Source organism: Neolamprologus brichardi, chromosome 18, assembly GCF_056152115.1.
Source record: "Neolamprologus brichardi isolate AB-2024 chromosome 18, ASM5615211v1, whole genome shotgun sequence".
In the NCBI taxonomy this organism is placed as follows: Eukaryota; Metazoa; Chordata; class Actinopteri; order Cichliformes; family Cichlidae; genus Neolamprologus; species Neolamprologus brichardi.
The window spans coordinates 27,007,003-27,028,895 of NC_142121.1; the positions used below are offsets into that span (position 1 = coordinate 27,007,003).

General features: G+C 40.1%; 3 protein-coding genes across 3 annotated transcripts; 2 read left to right on the plus strand and 1 right to left on the minus strand.

The window, feature by feature from the left end:
• Positions 1-453: 453 nt before the first annotated feature.
• Positions 454-6,089, minus strand: stk25b (serine/threonine kinase 25b). Its single transcript, XM_006786811.3, has 11 exons — positions 5,691-6,089; positions 4,756-4,986; positions 4,601-4,657; positions 4,376-4,484; positions 2,901-3,058; positions 2,589-2,774; positions 2,029-2,174; positions 1,809-1,914; positions 1,655-1,726; positions 889-1,025; positions 454-794 (listed from the first exon to the last, which is right to left on the minus strand). The coding sequence occupies exons 1-11, from the start codon at positions 5,718-5,720 to the stop codon at positions 755-757; spliced, it is 1,272 nt and encodes a 423-aa protein (XP_006786874.1). The 5' UTR covers positions 5,721-6,089; the 3' UTR covers positions 454-754.
• Positions 6,090-7,312: 1,223 nt separating this feature from the next.
• Positions 7,313-15,424, plus strand: mffb (mitochondrial fission factor b). Its single transcript, XM_087831600.1, has 7 exons — positions 7,313-7,453; positions 8,059-8,279; positions 8,370-8,548; positions 10,409-10,500; positions 10,636-10,806; positions 12,758-12,833; positions 13,271-15,424. Exons 2-7 carry the CDS (start codon positions 8,063-8,065, stop codon positions 13,400-13,402), a joined length of 867 nt encoding a protein of 288 aa, XP_087687726.1. The 5' UTR covers positions 7,313-7,453; positions 8,059-8,062; the 3' UTR covers positions 13,403-15,424.
• A 49-nt stretch (positions 15,425-15,473) lies between these two features.
• Positions 15,474-21,733, plus strand: zgc:110269 (putative flap endonuclease 1 homolog). The gene is made up of 11 exons (XM_006786812.3): positions 15,474-15,771; positions 17,211-17,277; positions 18,100-18,202; positions 18,393-18,447; positions 18,558-18,619; positions 18,701-18,837; positions 20,055-20,115; positions 20,241-20,372; positions 20,460-20,605; positions 20,727-20,871; positions 20,981-21,733. Exons 1-11 carry the CDS (start codon positions 15,690-15,692, stop codon positions 21,035-21,037), a joined length of 1,047 nt encoding a protein of 348 aa, XP_006786875.2. The 5' UTR covers positions 15,474-15,689; the 3' UTR covers positions 21,038-21,733.
• The last annotated feature ends 160 nt before the right edge of the window (positions 21,734-21,893 follow it).

A 21,893-nucleotide genomic window follows, 5' to 3' on the forward strand; every position in this document is an offset into this window, starting at 1 on the left:
AGTCTGGGCTCTTTTTAGCTCACTGACGTAATTACACTGCTCAAAACAATGAAGGTAACCTTTAATGATCCCAGGATAACACAGAATAGTACAGGGATGAAATCCCCAGAGCCACTGTTGGACTTTATGCTGGTGAAGCAGCCAAATACTCAAATACTGTCCAGGAGCTCACCATCACGCTATCATTTTCATTTCTAAAAGCACACAAAATGAATTCACAGTGGTTCGAGGTTCCAGCCTGGCCAGGTTGATACTCCTGAAGTGAGTTGGTGTTATACTGTGAGGACTAAGTGTTCCTTTTTGAGCAGTAAACTTAAACTTTGGCCAAGTGTAATCTGAGCATCAAGCATGTAACAGCATATACATGACAGAAAATAAAGGAAAGTATTATAGGTCCTCTATAAAAAAGAAACACGAGCCAGTAGTTAAATTAATGACATATGACAGCAAAGATAATGGAACATTTTTCATAGAATTTATTATAGTTGTTTTTTTTCCACTAACATGGATACACAACGCTCTAACTGTCATGGCTTTTTTGTCTTAAATACTCTCCGCTCATAAAGAAAAACTGTAAAAATATTTAATTATAACTAATTAAAAGATATCTTCAGGGGCTGGACTTGGAAGGGTGTACAGGTATGAGGGGATGGAGGTGGGTGGGGATTCGTCTGTGGTCCTTATCTGAGAAGCTGTGTGGATTTGGGGGGGACTGAAAAAGGGTTGAAGGGTCACGTTACATCCAGCGAGGCTTTCACCGCGAAGACGGGGTGGTGTTGCCATTTAAAGAAAACCTAAAAGAACGACATGAAGCAGCAGGTCAGAATAAGATAAGTGTGTATTTGCTGTTTAATATTAAACAGCCCGGCTGAGACGGCGGTGCATCACCTGCACACTCTCTCCATCACATGTGTAACGAGACGGTCAGAGATGCCCGGACATGACTCCTCTGCCAGGTTGAAGGCATTCTCCAGTTCCTCAATGGCTCCTACTCCGCCGCCACTTGCCCGCCGCTTCTCCTTCAACTGGTGGTAAAGGAAAAATCAAACAGGAACGATTCAGTATGCCGTGCAGTGAGAAACGTAAACAAAAGAAAAAAAAACTTCCTTCTGTTTAGAGTAAATATAAGGAAACAGGTTATGTGGGCGCAAGCTTTTTATTAATATCATAACAAGGCCCACTTCACTCTTACCTGTTAATGGTAAAAAACAAGGCAGAGATTCATGGCATCATGATGTTGGCCCTTTGTCTAAATCAGATTTAGCAACCTGTGGCTCATGTTAGCCACAGGTTACAATTACTATATATATATATTGATTTATCCTCTCCCAATTTCATCCACCTGTTTGTGCCCCGTTACCCACGTGTGCTTCTTTTTGTTTATCTAACTGTTTGCTAGCAGGAGCTAAAATGCCTCTTGATGCTGAAGGTTGTCGACGCCCAGTCTAAATGAATCTAAACGCTGCTGTCGGCTGCTTAATTGCCACAAGGGGTCGCCACACTAGGTAATGCTGCGTGTTTGATTTGGCAGTCTTACATCGAATGCCCTTCTTTTTGGACCTCAGTGACCTTTCAATTGTCAAGCAAATATTCCGACTACTACATTTTGTCTAAATGAATCTGATATTGTATAAAAAGCAACAGTATGGCCTACCTCTCTGAAGGTGGGTGTTACCAAAGCAGACAAGCACTGTGACTTTGGTTGCCTTTTCACAGAATCTCCTGACTGCAAAGAGAAAACAGAGCGTAAGAAGAAAGGAAAAAAGATTCGACCTGGTGTTTCCGTCTCTCTGCTCAGTCTGCCTTACCTCTGAATCTGTGTGCGTGTAGCCCTTCTGTAACTTGTTCATAGAAGTGGGCCTGACTGTGGGGAAGGTCCACATGGGACACTGATCTACATCACCATCAGCATCCCTGAAAGAAGCGGCGACGGAAAGAGGAAGAAGATTGAAAGGACGAGTCAAACATACCCCTGACGGATACACCCTGATTGTTAATGCAAATAAGTGTGATGTTCTTGAGACTAACATGTCCGAGTCGTCAGAGCTGGACTCCTCCCCGTGCCCCTCCGATTTCCAGCGGCGGTAGCGGTCAATCAGCTCTGTCAGATAAGCTGTCTTCTTGGTGTAACGTGTGATAAACTTGTGTTTCAGAAGCTCTTTGGCTGTTGGTCTCTGTGCAGAGAAGAAATTCAGTTCGATTCAATTCCATTTATACAGCGTCAAATCACAACAACTGTTTCCTCAAGGTGCTTTATATTGTAGTGAATAAAAACATGAGGAGCATAAAAATGTCCAACCAGGGGCAATATCACTCAGCCCATACAAGTTGGAGTGCTGTTGTCTACAAACACATGCTAAAGCAAGCTTCAGTGTCAAATTACTCGGAAAGGTTTTGGCGCCTTTCAAGAGCGCACTTTGGATCATGTTGGAATATTTGAGAAACAACCAGAACAACCTCTAATTCCTATTAAGGACCAGACATGCTAATCCAAAATACTTGGTAGGATAAAGAATTCATGTTCAGTTTCTCTCTGCAGCAGTTATTACCAGATGTATGATACTGATGTATGTTGGTGTTTTACTCACAAAACGGGGGTCTTTATTTAGACAAGCCTCTACAAATTCTTTAAAGGGTTTGCTGTAAGGGCCTTCCAATGTGGGTGGAGTGTTTTTGGGGATTAGAAAAAGGACTCTCATGGGGTGTAGATCAGAGTTGGGGGGTTCCCCTTTGGCCAACTCAATGGCGGTGATTCCCAGAGACCAGATATCAGCCTGAGTGGGTAAAGACATAAAGAGCTGTTTAAGGCATCAAAATTCAGTTCCCGTTGGTTAACAACAAAATGATGTCTCTTCATGCTCTCAGTGTACACACAGCTTGTTCACAAACGTTTGCCTCACCTTAAAGTCGTAGGCTGACTGCTTAATGACCTCCGGGGCCATCCAGAAAGGCGTGCCGACAAATGTGTTCCTCTTGATCTGAGTGTCTGTCAGCTGCCCCGCCACCCCAAAATCTGCCAGCTTCACATCACCCTGCTCTGACAAGAGCACATTGGCAGCTGGGAGAAAGGCAGAAAAGACAGACCGTTAAAATACAACCTAAAGTATCTGGGTCTGCTTTTTGTATCTGTTACAGTAGTCTGGTTAATATAACGTGCTAAAAATAAGATGAGGCCAGAACATCTGAGATAATGAGTAACAATGTTGTTACAGCTTATTCAGGCCAACTCTCACTTTTGAAATCCAAAATGAATTAATAATTAATTTTCGATTTTGGAGACTGGAGTGCTGCATTTAATTTCACAAGCAACTATAGATAAAAGGAGAAAAGGAGCACAAGAACACAAATAATACGGAGAATAAATCCACCCCACCGAGTAACACACCAAAGTTTTAAACTCCTTATTTGTGCGATTACTTAATTACAAAGTGTTACATTCTTTCATAACAAGGAAAGAACAGAGCAGAAAAGGCTCCACACACAAATATATGTAAAAGTGTATACAAGTCGCACACGCAGCATGTTGTGAGATTTCGAGCTCACAGATGGTGTTAAAAATGTACACAGCTCGTTGGCATATTTCAGTGTGTGCACTTCTTCTCTGCAGCATCTGGTTAAGGCCGGCTGTGCAGCAGCTCTCTTATCACAGCGTTCAGTTGTTGACATAAAACGTTGGATCACAGCATTGAGTCTTGTACTCACGAGAGCGTACGCTACAAAACAGCTCTTACCGATTATACCCGAGTTTGTACCAGCGCAGAACTTGACAACTATGTTAGCTGTTAGCTGACACCTATGAGACTCTTTGGGTGTGTTCACACCTATAGTTTGTTTTCTCTGGTATAGTTGGTGAGTTTGTAAACTTGGAGTTCTTCCCTATGATTTGGTATCTTTTCACAAAGAGAAAAGAAAAAACACGTCAGGATGTTCAGTCCGCTCACTGGACAGATGTGTAAATATAGAAAGAAGGTGCTGGACTATTAGAGAATACATAGAATATACTTTCATTTCGCAGATAGCTGCTAGCCCATACAGACCTTTGCACATCTCTAGTACCTTGCTGTATCACTGAAAACAAAGCATACGTGCCTACAGGAAGTTTTTTTTTTTTAAAATCTCAAACTTGTAACCTGGTAGTTTGTTTGGGTCAACTACCAGGAACATATTCACATCATAAATAAACTATTTGGAGTTCATTTAGAACTGCACCAAGACAACCTCTTCCAAAGGGTCTCTGTGTGGCTGTTTTGGTCTGTGCCCGAGTGCGATAACTGGGCTCACATCTGCACAAACAAACAGCACCAAGGGGGAAAATGAACCAGAGTTTGATTTAAAAGGACCGAACGCCGTAAAGATCGAAGTGAGCGCTCATTACCTTTGATATCTCTGTGAATCTTCCTTTCAGAGTGCAGATACTCCAGCCCCTTTAGTATTTCCCTCAGTATAGTAGCAATGTAAGTTTCTTCAAGAGGTCCTGGACGGAGCTAGGATGGTGACAGTGTGACAAAAGGATGAGTTTTCCTTCTCGAGTATGAAAAGTGCACTATTGTAGGAGTTGTCTAAAACTTTGTAAGCTGCATAAAAATAGAAATCGACTTACTAGATCCAGAGCAGATCCTCCACCTAAATACTCCATGATAATCCACAGCTTTGTTCCCTGTGGGAGGAGGAAACAATTGAAGGAACAAACCACTGTATGTGTTTGTATATTTAAGCATCTGGGCAAGTGTCACTTCAGTATTTACATTATCTCACCTTCAGATATGAGCCATAATACTTTGTAACATAAGGACTGTCGCACTGGCTCAGCACCGTGATCTCCTGCTGAATGTCTTCTATCTCGTCCTCTGCCTCCTCCAGGTCTATAATTTTAATGGCCACCACCTCCTTTGTGCGGTTGTTGATGCCTTTGTAGACCTCTCCAAACGAACCCTTGCCGATCCGCTCCTGCTTGGTGAAGTACTCCTCAGGGTCCAACCGAGTATTCTGGCCCAGTGAGAGCAAAAGAGGGATTTAAGTACAGAGTATATACCACGGTGACAGCCCCCTGTAGTTTAATGTGTGTGCTTATGAGTGGGCGAGTCTCAACACAGAAGCCATGTTCACAGTTGTCCCTTATCTCCATATTATAGTGTTTGCATGCACTGCCCAAATATAAAATGTGATTTATAATTAACCTTCTTATCTATGTCAGTGCCCATCTATTCAGTCACATCCCTATATAATTAACTAGACTCTAGATCGAGCTTTGTGCCAGGATGTAATTTAAGAAGTGTGACTCCTGAAAGTTCAGTGGTTTTGTCTCTCCATAACAGCAGGAAATGAGCAATGATTTGCGAACAAAGACGCCTTCAAATAAGTCACTAAGTGCAAAAAATATTATCTTTATTAAGACTTAACTCTAAACGCCCAACTCTGAAAAAATAAAATGTTATTACACACTCATACAAAATCAGAGATTATTATTACATATTTGTCATTTGTTGATGGCAGTCAGTTGTACACCTGACTGTGACACCGACAAGAACATTATATATACATAAATTCACATCTGTGCATACTAACACTTGCTTTTATGGCCTAGCCCACCACCCGGGTTATTCATGGAAAGCCTGAAAAGCCATGGGGGTTCGGTTGGTCTTGGATAAGAAGCAGGGAGGTGACAGTTGAAGAAAAGATCATTTCTCTACCTGGTTCTGCATGTCTCGAAGGTGTGCCATCCCCTCGGCTGGTTGGACGGGACAGGGACGGCCACAGTCCTGTCTTTCAAAAGTCAATAAATTGTCCTTTCGGGTTTTTTCTCCCCTCGTAGCTGTCTAGGAAGCTAGCTAGGCTGGCTAGCCAACTAGATAAACACCCAGTCTGCAAGCTTTAACGGGGCTGTCACTCCGCGGACTGTTTTCGGCCTCCGGGTAAAACGGAGGACTGAGCAGCCGAGCTACTGACCGAGAGACTCCATGAGTGTCGGTGGTCCGAAATAGAGGGGGAAAATAGCTCTTTCCGTGAATTAATAATTAATTCATTTCAAGGAGCGCTTAGCCCGTTGTTCAATTGAAGCTTGAGGAGGACAAAATAATGGCCCAGATCGAGAACGCATGCGCGTTTTTTTCTTAAATTCGTTGGAATTGTGGGAGTTGTATTTCTACATGCTTCAGAGACACGCTTCTTCAAACCTTTCAAGTTTTTTTCTTAACACGGTACACGGAAAAAATTAAAATAAAATAAAACTACATTCACAATTTTAATTAAAAACAAACAAACACGTGATCTCTTGGAAAATGGTTTTACCTACGCTCAGATCTAACCAAAGTCCCATATATATACACATATATCTCACATAATACCATACAAGCTGCCAGACAGCATTAGAACACCACTGAGGATTCATTACATACAAAAATAGAAAATGAACAAGTTCAATTCAATTTAAAGCTGAAATAAGTTAACAGTTAAAATTACATTTTGTGGAAATGATTGTGTGTGTTTTCTGCGTATGATTGATAGCAGAGGAACTGGAAATTCAAATTAGGGAAAATCAATTTAACCATATGCAGACAAATGATGGTTAGATTCACCCAAAGTGTTATGTGGGAGTAAATCTTTGTGTTTGTCTCTGTGATGAAGATATAATAGTATAAATTTGAGCACAGTGGATAGTGTGGACAAAGACGACACACATATTAACAAGACTGAGTAATATATTTTGAATGGATGGATGTTTATATTTTGTTTTGCTTTTATTTATTTAATCAAACCTTTATGCACGAGCTGTCATACATAGACATCATACCTAAAGACATCATCCAGAAACTGCTGACAATCTACAATATCTATCTACAATACAAAAGGTCCAGCTTCATTAAAATGCAAGTTTCATTTCCATCAGACTTTAAACCTGCACTCGAAGTAAACCATCTAGCCACCAAAACACCCCAGTAACAACTGGCCGGTTGGTGCATTTTTAACCCAGACATTGAAGCAAAGTCCCGCATCTTAATCGGCCCTGGTGTGACCCACACACAGACTATTTACCCCACACACTTTGTTGGGATGTGGTCACCCTGACCACCCTGTTTTCTTTTTTTTCCCGTGACGTTGGCTACTTTTATTTGAAATACATTTTATTTTTGCAGTTCAGACCAATTAACTTATGGGACAATAAAAATAAATAAAACGCGACCAACTTACGTAAATAAAGCAGGTTAAACTGCTAATTTTAAATGTCCATTGGTTTTCACCAACTCTTGCGGCTCTCGGTGCACTTCATAGTAACCGCCCCGGCGGTCACGCGGGGTAGAGTTAACAGCTACACCCACACTAACTAGAAGCGTTGAGAGCTTTCGCTGAGTCCGTCTCGGTTGGTCCTTTGAGGAGCCCCTGATGCTATTTGTATGACAGCACGAACAGCGTGTTGGCGCATGCCAGTTTAAACCCAGGTGGTAAAACCATAACGGTGAGTATTGACAGGACAGACCTGTGGCTAACCAGCATGTCAGTGCAGACAGGCAGCGGCTTACAGCGCAGCGTTTAATAAGCTAAAATCGATAGCGTCGTCTGTTAACGCTTTTCAAGCATAGCGACAAGCTAGATTGCTAACATACAAGCTAGACATGGCGTCTTACGTGGATTTTCACTCAGTGACATTGAAGCGGCGTGCCAGCAACAGCTTCATCTCATGTCGCTGTTATGTAACGACGTAACATGAAATGCTATTTCTCGTAGTGTACTCATTAGCTTGGACCTAAACCCACTACCTTACACCGTCTGGAGCAGGTGCTTTTTGCACAGGCTAATGATCGTGTTTAAAGTTTAGGTAGCACCATTTGCTACTGAGCTAATTGGCTAAATTCAGGGTTAACTGCAGCATGTGTTTTATTGTAAATTGGCATGTAATAAAAAAGTCAGGCAAGATATGAGCCTTGATCTGTTATTTAAAATGGGGCATTAAGTTGAGCTTATATTTCTGAACTCTTAGCTGCAGTGACACTCACACCCACACTTTGTTTGGTTAGTATCTGTATGTGCGTTTCATTTGTTTCCCATTTTGTGGGTTATCAGCTGGATGAGTGGGGCAACTTTCACTAGCCCCTCTGCAGAGGTGGCTGAGATGAATCGCATCCATTTTGAGCTGGAGTATACAGAGGGCATCAGCCAGCGCATGCGAATCCCAGAGACCCTCAAAGTGGCCCCAGAGAGCCAAGCGGGATCCATACCACTTCAGCAGCCTTTGCCCATTCACACAGCTCTGATGCAGGTTCCTGAGAGGATTGTTGTTGCAGGTGAGGATGACAGTTGGCAGTCATGTTTGAGGTATTATGTTTAAAACATGTATATGCTGTATAAAAATTTCATGGCCAATTTTTCTGTAGGTGATGAAGGGGATCCTCGATTTGCATGTCCAAGAGACTTGGATCTGATTCAGTCCATTCCTCCTGTGGACCTCCTGAACATGAAGGCCCCTCCACGTGTCCTCACCCTTACCGAGCAGCCTCTGGATTCGCTTGAAACAGACCAAACTGTCAACTCACAGCGCAATCCCAGCCAAGCGGTACGTTTTCTTTCAGAGTAATCTCAGCTTCCTTCTCAGAATATTGAATTTTCTTCTCTCATTATATTCAAAACTTCAAGTGGATCCATAATGTAGTGATATACTATATTTGCCTTATGCTGACATTATGGTTCAGTAGTGTTAGTGCATTGGGACTATGCTGGCACTCCATTGGCTTGTCTACTTGCAGAGAGTGTCTGTTGTCGATTGAGGCACTGTACAAAATATGTGGTACAACCGGTCTGCGGGCTACTTTTGCTTGTGCTGTTGTCGGTATGTTAGCCAGCTGCTGAGAAGAGTGAAGTTATAATCTACAAAGAGCTGAAGCGGTACTGAGTGTTAAACAATGTAAAGTATTCACTGCACCCACTGTCTGTGCTTCTCATGTGCTATCTTTTGGTCTGTGATTTGTTTTATTTTTATTTTTTTCCTCACAATCCTCCCATTCCTGGTGAACTCCATTGCCGCTCCCTTCCCTGTTCCAGCCCACTTGTCAGTCAATCAGCATTTGACTAATGCAATTGGCATTGGCAGAAAAACCAATGAGTTGAACAGAAAAATGTGGTGCATTTTGTTGACCATTATGTCGCTGTTCAAAAATTCATGACAACCACTTTAATAAAAGTTAAAATCTAAAATAACAAAACAACAAATAATGGGTTGCAGGGCCAGCAGCCAAAGCAGGGAAGTCCAAACCTCCCTCTCTCCTTCAGTTTATCCCGGGGAAACGTCCAGGTGTTCCCAGGCCAGGTGATTAAATATAGTCTGTACAGCAGGTCCTGGTTCTACCCCAGGGCCTCCTCCCATTAGGAAATGACCAGCAGAGCACCTCACCCAGGAGGCGTCCTCCTCAGCTGGATGCTTTTGATGTGGAGGAGCAGCGACTCTACTCTGAGCCCCTCCCAAATGACTGAACTCCTCACTCTATTGCTAAGGAAGTGCCCACTGACCTTTTGGAGAAGGCACATTTCCACTGCTTGTATCAGCAATCTCATTCTTTTGCCTTTAAAAGAACAGTAATAGTGTTAACAAAGAGATCAGGCCTAGATGAGCAGATTTATGGCCTTTCTCAACAACGATGCGCCATCTGGTGGCAGGTGGCTGCATAGCAATTTACCTGCATTTGGCTTCAATCAAAATTTAAAACAATTTAGATTATACTACTAGTACGTGTGATAATAGCGAGGATTAGTTGTCTAGTCAAATAGTCCTGCAAATCCCAACTTTAGGGAAATGTTTATGCAAATGGAGATGGTTGCAGTACCATATATTACACATCTAAAGTGAAATATCCCCCCCTTGAGTTTCAAGGGTTTAGCGCCAGGATAAATCAGATACGCAGAGCTACCTGCTGTGGTGACTCCTTATGAATAAGTGAGCAGCAACTAGTATACACAGCATTATTTCTACTTTATTAGTACTATCAGTTTAGATATTCCTTGATGGTGGTCTTGAAGGTGTTGCTGACATTTTTTATCCCAACATACTGGTCCTTAATTACAAAAATTGCCTGGAGTCGTGGGATTTATGAGACGCAATGAAAACTGAATGTGATTATTTATTTATTTTTTAGCTTTAAGGACTGTCTTTGTGCTGTGCTGCACTTCTTCCCATTTTGATTTCTCCATGGAGTATGGTTTGAGGTTCTTAAGACACAATAGAAAAATAATGCATTGGTAATTGGTGAATAGTCATTAATAATCACACATTCTTCTGTAGGAAAAACATCAATCAAGTGGCCAAAATTACAGATTTATTTTTCCAGTCAGTTTGGCTGAACTAAGTGTGGTTCATCAATCAGCAATCATGCGTTGCTGCAAACTGAGCTTGATGTTATTTCAAATTTGTATTTAACAACAGGCCAGCTTTCATGGTCGGCCTCGAAGGGAGCGCAGCGCGAGTGAGAACGTACCCGGCCGTCACAGCAGTCAGATCAGCAGAGGCGATGTAAGGTACGGGCACAGCTACGTTTGAAACACTGCTTCCCCACCGCTGCCTTTCCAATGCAAAGCTTTCTTTCACTCTTGGTTGATTTATAAAAATGTCTTCTTTCTTTTAATGTTTCTCCCCACCTATCTCCCTGCCAGTGTAACCCCTTCCCCTTCTGCCCCCCCAGTCCGTTTGTGTCCTCCCCTCTGTTCCCCCGAGGATGCAAACATCAACCTGTTTACAGCTGCTGGGCTCCTGACGTACATCCAGTCAACGACACGCCGTGCTTACCAGCAGGTCCTTGAGGTCCTTGATGACAGCCATCGCAGGTATGTTTTTTCTTTCTTCATTTCTTTTTGGCTGAATTTATTACAAATCTTTGCACTAAGAAAGATTGTTAAAGAAACAGATGATTGTTGTGGGGAAATTCAGGAAAAAGTCATGAGCATGAGTTTCTTATTAAAAGAAGTGAATTTTAAAACTCTCATACGTCACAGTCCTGACGTCCTGACTTGTGTACATCCCCCTTTGTTCAATGTGTAACTTACATGTTTGACGAGAAATCATAGATTATTTTTCCTTAACGTGACTTCAGCAAATAGCAAATACAAGCCCAATTCCAAAAAAGATGGGTCACTGCTAAATAAATAAATAAATCGAATGCAATGACTTGAAAATCTCAAACATGTGTGTTTAAGTGTGGCACCAGTGTCTCAGCACGGTCAGCTTTTCACCTGACCTCACACACGCGTCTCTCATTCTGGTCTTCGACATCACTATAAAGAAGGGAAGACCTCATTAGATGAATAACCTTTACCTGTCCCTCCAACCTCTCTGGTACTGCCCCTTGAGCTCACTGCACCATGCCTTCCCTGCAGCTGAGCCAAGGGGACCACACCTCCGCCACAATTAGTTCATTTTGAATTTGATGGCAGCAACACGTTAAAAAAACCAAACAGTTGAGACAGGGTCATGTTTATCACTGTGTAGCATCCCCTCTTCTCTTAATAACAGCATGTAAATTTCTGGTGATTGAGGACAGCAGTTACTGCACTTTTGGGAGAGGAAAGTTGTCCCATTCTTGTCTGATAGAGGATTCTAGTTGCTCGGCAATCCTGGGTCTCGTGTGTCATATTTTTCATTTCATGATGCTCCAAATGTTTCCAGTCAGTTCAACACTGGTTTAGCATCGTCTTGCTGAAGTAAACAAGGCCTTCTCTGAAAAAGATATTATCTGGATGGGAGCATATGTTGCCCAAATACCTGTATATACCTTTTAGCTGTAACTGTACCTTTCCACATGTGCAAGCTGCCAGTTCCATAGGCACTGATGCAACTCCATACCATCAGAGATGCAGGCTTGTAAACTGAAAGTTGATAATAAGCCAGTTGGTCCCTCTCCTCTTTAGTCCAGTGGAGGTGGCATCCTTGTTTTTCACCTGATCACAGGTTTCTACTTCTGCCTTAAGTTACTTTTGTGGATGTAATGATGAATTACACACAGTGATTTTAAGTGTTCCTGAGCCCAAGCTGTGATTCCCATGACATGTCTGTTTTTAATGCAGTGCTGCCTGAAATTCTGTATTGATTTTCAGCTGTTTGACTTGATTGGAGATTTTTGTCAGAATGTCAGATCTTTTAAAATGATATTATGTATCGGAGATAATGAGTGGTTCCTCCAACGGTTTCTGTTTAGTACCACTTACATTTCCAGCCTTTTGTTGACGCGGTCTCAACTTTATTAGGATGTGTTGCTGCTGTCGAACACAAACTGAGCCAGTTTTTTTTAATGAGTTTGTTGGAACATTTGACATGTTTTCTATGTTCTGTTGTGAATAAAAATGGTTTTCTGGGATTTGCAAATCATTGCATTTTGCTTTATATTTTACACAGCATCCCAGCTTTTTGGAATTGGGGTTAAAGTTTTAATACAAGAACATCTTTGTAATGTGTTCAGTTTCTGAGCTGAGAAAGAAGTCAAATATAAATGTTATTACCAGGGATGAAGCAACTTTTAAAAGACCAATTTGATCATAGCTGTTTGTTGTTGTTGTGTGTCATTGTTTCAAAGTCTGTGAGCCCTTTACCACACTCTTTTAAGCACAAATTCAATCATATTAACATATGAAGCTGAGCACATTCACCTATGGCTGAGGCCAGCAGTCATAGGTGAATGTGATCTGCAGGTGTATATAGTGAGTAGGCATCAAGTTGAATACTGGTCACAAAATCATCGAATCCCTCATTAAAGGCTGAATGAAAATGTGTTCATCTCCACAGGACACACCTGGATCTGGCCTTGGATTTAAACCCTGATGAGTCCGGTTTAGTGGATGCCTCCTCACTGAGACGACAGGTAATGTCTCATATGCTTGCTTTCTGCATGAATGAAAAGGGGCAGGCGATGGATAATTTATGTATTGTCCCAATGTATTTATCTTACTTTCAGGTTTACGGTAAACTATGATATAATGTATGGATATGGCTCCTTTTGAAGGATGCCGACAGAGCTGCACGCAGCAAGTGTTCTGTTACAGTTATTAGATACTCGACTCTAAACAAACAAAAATAAGGAACACAAATACTAACTGAAGAAGTAAAAAGCTATACAGAGATTTTATTTGAGAGTGGGAGTATTGTTTAATTGTTAGTGGCTATATTTCTCTGTGCACTGCAATGAAACACAGCCAGATGTGGAGATTTCTCTGCGCATGTTTCAGTAAATCTTAGTTAGGCCCAGCACAGGAAGTGTTTCGCCTTTTTTAAAATGTTTTAAAAAAAATGTTTTTTCAGATTGTGAAGTTGAATCGGCGTCTGCAGCTGTTGGAGGAAGAAAACAAAGAACGCTCAAAGCGAGAGGTGATCCTGTATTCTGCCACCGTGGCTTTCTGGCTCATTAACACCTGGATCTGGTTCCGTCGCTAGATGGATTCTCCCAAAACACTGGAAACCAAAGCACATCCCTGTTAAAGATGTGATCACTGACTTATAGCAAATTCTATATGGAGATTTATCCTAAACAGGTCAGTCTCGGCACTGACCTGTTTAGGATACAGGTAAAACGGCACAGGTAAAACATGAGGCAGAAAAACATTGTTTTCTGTTTGTCAAGTCGATGTGACAGAATTTCACAGTAATCGTGGGCTTAGGCTACGTTCACACTGCAGGTCTTAATGCTCAATTCCGATTTTTTGATCAAATCCGATTTTTTTTTTTTTTTTTTTTGGTCTGCCCGTTCATACTACAGATAAAATCGACAGCAAATGCGCTCTAGTGTGAACGCTCAAAGTGGCCCGCATGCGCAAAAGAAGATGTCACACACAACGCGCTCTGTTTAGACCCAGAGCAAACAGTATTGTTCGACTGATGGCCCTTAGTATAAAGACTTCGGACTTCACGTTTCCCAATTTTTGCTTTAAGTTATTTTGTTATTTACATAATAATGTAAATAACCTAATAATTATCCTTATTGCTGTTTTAGAGAGGAGCGGTGCTTCAAAGGATAGTTGCAGATTTCTGTCAGAATCTGCAGATTATGCAGTACAAATAAAATGTTCACGTTTCTCCAACGTTGTCTTCCCAGCAGTTTCACCGGATGGCCAGGAAGCGTTCGCGATGTCTTATCGGGCGCTGATAATTGGCGTCTGTCTTGTGTCAGTGACGTAAAAGATGGATTTAATGCGACTTGACCGTTCAAACAGCAGTCGCTTTCTGAAACATCGGATATGTATTGGATTCAGGACCACATACGAAAGTGACCCAGATCGGATTTGAAAATATCGGATTTGTGCCGTTCACACTGTCACACCATGATCGGATATGGGTCGCATAGGGTCAAAAAAATCAGATTTGATGCGCTTTCGCCTGCAGTGCGAACGTAGCCTTAGTGTCTCGCAGCACTAAAATTAGAAGTAAATAATTTTTTATAAACTGGCGAATGACTGGCAAGCCAAAGCACAATGACAATGCAGCTGAACGATTTAGCAGCACCAACAACCACTTCAGTTAAGGTAATGCTATCTCCATAATGTGTCCTATTTGAGAAGCTTACTCCACTGTCAAACCGATATTTTTGGTTTGGATCAGCCGTAAATGAAATATGGTACAAATTACACAAACAACTGTCAGCTCCTACTGATATAAATAGTTCATGCAAATATTACTGTTTGCACGTCTAAACTTGACAAATCCATTGCACATAATGAACTGGTGTTACAGTTGTGTAAATGAAATCTTTTAACCTGAACAAATTATTAGATGTTAAGTGACAAATGTTTTGGGAACCATAGTTGCAAGACTGAACCTGACTTTTCTGTTGAAAGCAGGTCATAAACTACCATTCTTCCAGAAGTGTCAAACTGAACCGATTGACTCTAAAGATGCCATAACGCTGACCCTTCGTTACTGGAAAAACTTCTGTGTACATTACAGCATTTGAAAAGCCTGTCTAATCTGTCTTTAATGTTATTTATTTTAACGTTTTTGTCTAGGGGTTGTGTCATCTTGATTATTTGCTAACCAAAGTAACAAGGGTAGGGTACTGTGAAGTGCTGTTTTTCCATGCTGTTATCTCATCTTTGTTCCCACTAAGTCACCTGCAATATTAAAGCATGGAATATGACATTTGATACATAATTTAGTGTGATACAAAGAGCCCGTGTGTGTATGATCGTCCAATGATAAGAGGTCGATCTTGTTGAAATTATTTTAAAAAAACATCATTTTATTTTGATAATAATATAAATATGTATTTAAAGCAGGTTTATTTATCACATATAGTACTGAGGTGTCAGCAAAGAGTTGCTGTTAGTTTTTCTTTGAAGTCTGTACCTACATGTCTCACTTAAAGCTGGATGTTGGAGTTAAAACTTTAAATTATTTTGTAATATAAGAATACACTTGATGTTTGTAAATATGTTTGCTGTAATAAAAGATGGATGTCAGTTTCAGCCGTGTGTGTGTTCAGCGCTGACTCCGACATTCTCCATTAGGTGGCAGGCATGCAGCACCAGGAAGAAGAAGATGATGTGTTTTTAACTTGAAAGGCATAACTTGAGAGACGTCTTCAATTAAAACTTTATGGACAATCTACTATCCAAGGGATCCTGCTCTAATTATCTGGGAAACTCGACTTAACTCACTTTAAATCACTTTTTCGCCTTTTTTCCTGGAACAGTAACACGAAGAGGAAACTGTCGGTGGTGACGGCACAATGGGGATCACTAAACTGGCTGATTTAATACGCTCAGATGCTCCTGATGCCATATCGTATAAGGATATCACTGACTACACAGGTACAGACACGATCGGTGATGGTTTCAGCAGCAGGTCTGACTCTGTTAAGGAGGTCAGCTGCAGCTGCTAGCCGCTAATGTTAGCACTCTCCCCCTAGCTACTAGCATCGCTAGCTGTAATTATAGCACCTGACATTAAAGAAACGTTTTTTGTAAAGTATTACCAGTCCACGTACCACGAATTAAAAGCTACTGCTATAATAATCGGGCATTCCGAGGTAGTAATTAATAACTTACCCGTGTCCGCACTATTTCTCTTATGTTAATCAGCTAACTCGACAGTCCAATCAAAACATCTGTCTTAATTCAATGTAACTTTATTAGTGCCGAAAACACGCACACACAGCATTGCGTGATAACTGTGTTATTAATACTATTCGCCTCACACTTTGAGCACCATAACACAAGGAATCAAATGTTAGCTGAACTGTATATGAAGTGGTCCACAGTAGGGGTGGGGGAAAAAATCGATACTGTGTAGTATCGTGATATTTTGTTTGCTAATAATGTATCGATACAGGGACAGCAGAAATCGATATTTTGTTACAAAAAAGGTTTTTGTGCTCTGACTTCAGAGCATGTTGATCCTTTTTCTGAGCAAGAATCCTGACATTCCTTCACTGTCCAAATGTGTTTAACTTTTTTTTATGGCAGCAATAAACATGACAGTTTACTTATTTTAATTTAAGACATGTTTTATTTTAATTAAGTTTAAAACTTTTTTATTTAATGTAAAATTATATTTTGTTTTAATTTACTTTCAAATTCTTCAGTTGCTGAATGGGCTGCATAGTTTTCATAAACTGCATAGTTCAGAATAGCTATAATTGTACCCGATGGTTGCATTCAGTTAAGTTGGGCTAGACTGTAATACAAACCGTTCAGTTTGTCAACAATAAAACTGAAATGAGAGAAAGACTGAGTGTGAGACTTTGATATTAGATAAAATGAATATTAATGAAGTTTACCTTTATGTACAGAATCTGAATATCGCAAAATATTTTTAAAAATTGCAATAATATTGTATCGTGCGTTAAGTATTGTGATAATATCGTATCGTGGGATGTATGGTGATTCCCACCTCTAGTCCACAGTCCAGCTCTGTTTACTGCTGAGAAAAGCCATAAAAGAATAGGCATAGGTAATCCTACCAGCAATTTATACACTACAAATCAGCGCTGCATGTTAGCATGTTGTTGTTGTTATTATTATTATCAATACTGCTATTGCTGGAAATTTTTTTCCATCATAAATTCCTGACAAGTAAATGGAGTACAGTATTTGACTTGGCTTAATAGTGTAAATCATTTCAAGTGCGTTTAGGTGAATTTAATCAAGTGTAATTTGAGTGGATGTTACTGAAAAGTAATTAATGTCTAAGGGCACATTTAAACTGTTGTGTATTCACGCTGCTGTTGTTGTATTACTATACTCCACAGGAAAAGTAATCGCACTCGATACCTTTATTGTTGTAAATCAGTTCCGTGCAGCAACGCCTTCACTGAGGTAAGCATGTTGTGATGCTGTTCTGTCCTGTTAAACTGAAGTAAACGTTATTTTTTTCTATCTCTTTACTGTTTATCATGGTGTATTAATTCCTTATCAAACCTAGTACACTGGGTGCCTAGAAAAATACAAACACTTGTAGAATAGTAGACATTTGAATTAAAATAATCCTGCAATAACATTTCTAAAGATTTTAATTTTTTTTCTTTCATTCATTTCACTTAATTTGTTCTTTTAAAGGTTGCACTGTGTTATCAGTGCATGAGATTAAAAATATTAGAAAGGGCTTACAAAAATCCCCACATCCTACAACTATACAGCCAATTAGTGTAAACAAGACCTCACTGACACCAGTAAAATACACTCACTGGTCACATTGTTAGGTACACCTTGCCAGTATTGGGTTGAACCCATGTTTATCTTCAGAAAAACCTTGATTCTTTGTTGCATAGATTAAAGAAGGAGCTAGAAACATTCCTCAGAGGCTTGCTGACAGGAGCGGCACCTTGTGTGGTCTTCTGCCTATCTGCTTTAAGGTTCAGCGTGTCATATGCTCAGATATGCTCTTCTGCATACCTTGGTTTTAACAAATGATTATTTGAGTTAATGTTGCTTTCCTATTGGCTTGAAGCAGTCTGGCCATCCTTCTCTGACCTCTGGCATAAACAAGGCGTTTTCACCCAGAGAGCTACTGCTTTTTGGATATTTTCTCTTTTTCAGACCATTCTCTATAAACCCTCGAGGTAGCTGTGCAGGAAAAAGTATTTCTATTCTTTTTTGTCTGTGTATATTTGTGAAATGCTCTTGATTTCTCTTCTCCAGCCCCCTCACAGGTCTCTTCTTTCGCACACTCACTTTCCTGGAACATGGCATAAAACCGGTCTTTGTGTTTGATGGAAAGCCTCCTGGGGAAAAGAAGGCTGTTGTAAGACACAACCTGCATGTATAGTTTTTGACTTAACATGATACTAAACATTTCCTGGCATGTTTAAGAACACTTTAGGTCAGAGAGACTAGTCTAAAGTAAATATTTTCAACGTGTAGGTAAATTTGATCACTGCCAGATAACAGAGATACAGACGACTGTGACTGATTGAAAATTGTTGTTTCTGCAGCTTGAGAAGCGAGCCCAGACGGCAGGTAGGAATTACTCAAACCAGACGGGCACAGGTAGGTCTGTGCAGAAAATGCACAAAGACTCGAGTTTTCAGTGGTTTTAGAACAGAGGTGATCTACTGGAAACATTATTTTGATGTGTTTTTCCTCTGTGCTCACTGCAGCGTCATCACAGACTAAAGAATGTCTTCAGCTCCTGAAGTATCTTGGTGTACCTGTTATCCAGGTACGACCTGCTACGTAATGAATATGTTTGTTCTTCCTCCTCTGCAAATTTCTCTTCATGCATGTCACTTTTGTCTCTCAGGCTCCAGGGGACGCTGAGGCACTGTGCGCTCAGCTGGTGAGAGAGGGAACTGTGCACGCTGTGGCGTCAGAGGACATGGACACGCTGCCGTTTGGAGCCAATATTCTTATTCGTCAGCTGAATGCAAAGAAGGACAGGTAGAAACTGTGCAGCTCACTTTTTTTAAATATAAACAAATTTAGTAAAGGTTTGCAATGGTTGTTGCATTAATTTAGTGTTCATGATCAGATCCAAAGCTTTATGAGGCTGTCATACGTGTATTTACGTAAATTATGTCAAATGATTAGAATCTCAAGTTATTGTAATAACCTGCTCACTTGCACTGATTTTCTGTATTTATGGTAGATGAGACGGAGCTCCATAATGACTGTACTTTCTGGCAGCAGGTGGTGAACTATTTTAAACCACAGCCACAAGTCTCATAAGAAAAGAAAAGGAAATCTGCTCCTTACTTTTTCTTGCAGACAGCAGTGGACTGTCAGACAGAAAAAGGCTGCTTGCAGCTCATTAGCAGGTAGTTTACACTCAGTTTCTAAGCCAAGTTGAGATGTGGTGTAAAATATAAATAAAAATAGAAAGAAAACATTTGAAATTCTTATAAGTATGATATTAATTTCAAAATGGATAAATATATAATGTTGAAACTTTATGCTAGCAAAATCTTTTAGAAAAATTAGCACTGTTGCAGCAAAAGACTGGTTAAAAACAGCTGGTATCGATACTTAAAACATTATGTAGGAGTAGCCAGTGGATAATGGATTGTTGAAATGACTCCACTCTACACCCTTACAAAGTTTTATTCATTCAAAACATTTCGAGTTATCTGTTACAGACAGAATATCGCGCACGCAAATGCTACCAAAAACATGACCTTGGTGGAGATAACAAACATTAATCCACTGAATTTGCTACACAAGAAAGCTGAAAGCTTTATAAATGGATGAACTACTACACGTCTTAAGGTTTTCTGATATCGTTGATCACGCACTTTGCTGATAGCATACAAAGCACAAAATAATCTACTTTTAAACTGTACTCAGAGAGATACAGTATCAACTGAGAACAAATGGCATGTTTGATAAAAGCAAATATTATTATTTTTTAAAAATCTATATATGTCACATGTATGGAATAGTTGTGTATTTTGCTAAAATGTTTAAAAATATAGGGGTAAAAGAATATAAGAGACGTTATCATTGTATATGAAACATTCATTTTCATGTCTTTTGTGTGGTTACTTATTCTTAATGTATTATTTCTGCTCGTCTTTGTTTTGGTTTTAGATTTTGACATCTAGTTGTGAACTAGTTGATCTAGTTGAACTTAATGTTTTATTTACGCTCTTTTTTTACAGTGAAGTCATTGAATACTCCTTACCTAAACTATTAGAAAAACTCCAAATTGGTCATAAGGAGGTAAGATTGAAACATTTAGATTTCTCTGAAAGTATGTAATTTATTATAATATATCTGTATTGGACATACTGCTATAGAAATGCACTTTAGCTGTCTTATTCTCTTATTTTGCATTTGTCTGCCAGTTTGTTGACTTGTGTATTTTGCTCGGCTGCGACTACTGTGAAAAGATACCCGGTTTGGGTCCTAAGAGAGCTCTGACCCTGATCCAGAAGCACCGTACCATAGAGGATGTGGTTTTGCATATCAACAAAAAGGTATCAGATGGTCTTTGTAGCTTTGGCTTTACTTCTGTTACAAAAGAACATGTGACGTCTAACAAGCCAGTGATATCTGGCCTTTAGACCCATCCTGTACCAAATATGTGGAAATACAGAGAAGCAAGGAAGATTTTCTTGGATGGGCCACAAAGCTCAGCTCCCGAGCTCATCTGGACCGAGCCAAATGAGGAGGCCTTGGTTGAGTTCCTCTGTCACACCAAACGAATTAAGTACGTTTTTTTTATTGACCTTTTCTATCGTGCTTCTTTTAGTGTGTGTATATATATATATGTATATGAATGAATGAAACTATACATATGAAAATTGAAAGTCATCTTTGTTTGATTTTAGGGAGGAGAGGATCCGTAATCGAATGGTGAAGTTCCGTACGATGCGGGAAAATAAACGGGAGGAGAGGGAAAAGGAAAAGGCAGAGGGTGGTGGGACGCAGACTTGCATTAAGGACTTCTTTAGGGTTACCAGAAAGCGAGTGCAGGTGAGCTCAGAAAACAGTGATGCAAATATAAATCAAAATGTGTGCGTTTTTAGGAATAAAATGGTAAAAATAACTTGGATAAAATTAGCTTTTCTTACTTTTCCTCTAGCCTGTGGACAATGCAAGCTCCCCAACCAGCAACAGAAAGAGACCAAAGTCAAAATAAGCATGTGCCAGTTGTCTACGCCACAAGGATGGGAGTGTTCATCTCTCAGTTCATCTCTGTCTGGACATCTCAAACAATTATGGACCATTTCCAACATGCAGCTTATCTGTCATCCCAATCTTGAATATGCACCATAAGAGAAATGTTATTCTGTTCATTTGATCTTGGGTTACGGTAATATTTTTACAAATGTAAATATTTTTATAGGAAAAAAAATCTTTTTTCTTTTACAGGATTTATCTTATCAAAGTGCCTTTTACTTTTTAAGAAGAACTCAAAATAGGCATCACACAAGACAGCTCCTCTGACAGTACAGTAAAGTGATCTCATGTGAACAGTATGGTCCACAACAATGGAAATCACTGGGTAGTTCTTCAGTGTGTCCAGCAGTTTCCTGCAAAGCCACCAAGAAAAGCAGAGCAGGAGGTGGATGGCTATGAAAGGGAACAGTGTGATCACTGTCAGGGAGGCCAAAACTGGAGACAGCGGATGTCTCATCTCTAGACATTCAATGAGCACCTGTTGTGTAAAGTGTGCCAAGGCAGGGACCAAAGACTTGAATATTAAAACATGTACAAGCGGTATCATGTCTGAAAGAGACACTGAAGTGTTTAAATAAATGCAAAAATGTGTAGAATTTATGTTCATGCTCTTTATGTTTTGCATTTTTATATCAGTTTCAGTTTGCCTTTTTAAATTAAAGCAATCTTTGACTGTGTTTTGTTGCGCGATGTGCTTATGAGCGGATGGACACTGTAAAAGTGCTGTGTTTTCATAGCACATTATTTTCTGAAGCACTTCCAAAGGCAAGTGTTAATTTTAATCCACAATACGAGGCGTCATTCCAAACCAACAG

Excerpts from the sequence above, each read along its gene's own strand:
- mffb (XM_087831600.1), top strand. The coding sequence starts at position 8,063 with ATGAGTGGGGCAACTTTCACTAGCCCCTCTGCAGAGGTGGCTGAGATG. Across the intron at positions 10,807-12,757 it reads CTTGATGACAGCCATCGCAG|GACACACCTGGATCTGGCCT; the intron begins GTATGTTTTTTC and ends TCATCTCCACAG. Across the intron at positions 12,834-13,270 it reads CCTCCTCACTGAGACGACAG|ATTGTGAAGTTGAATCGGCG; the intron begins GTAATGTCTCAT and ends ATGTTTTTTCAG.
- stk25b (XM_006786811.3), bottom strand. The coding sequence starts at position 5,720 with ATGGCACACCTTCGAGACATGCAGAACCAG. Across the intron at positions 4,987-5,690 it reads TTCGAGACATGCAGAACCAG|AATACTCGGTTGGACCCTGA; the intron begins GTAGAGAAATGA and ends TCACTGGGCCAG. Across the intron at positions 4,658-4,755 it reads ATTATGGCTCATATCTGAAG|GGAACAAAGCTGTGGATTAT; the intron begins GTGAGATAATGT and ends CTCCTCCCACAG.
- zgc:110269 (XM_006786812.3), top strand. The coding sequence starts at position 15,690 with ATGGGGATCACTAAACTGGCTGATTTAATACGCTCAGATGCTCCTGAT. Across the intron at positions 18,448-18,557 it reads CTCAAACCAGACGGGCACAG|CGTCATCACAGACTAAAGAA; the intron begins GTAGGTCTGTGC and ends TGCTCACTGCAG. Across the intron at positions 20,373-20,459 it reads TTTTGCATATCAACAAAAAG|ACCCATCCTGTACCAAATAT; the intron begins GTATCAGATGGT and ends TCTGGCCTTTAG.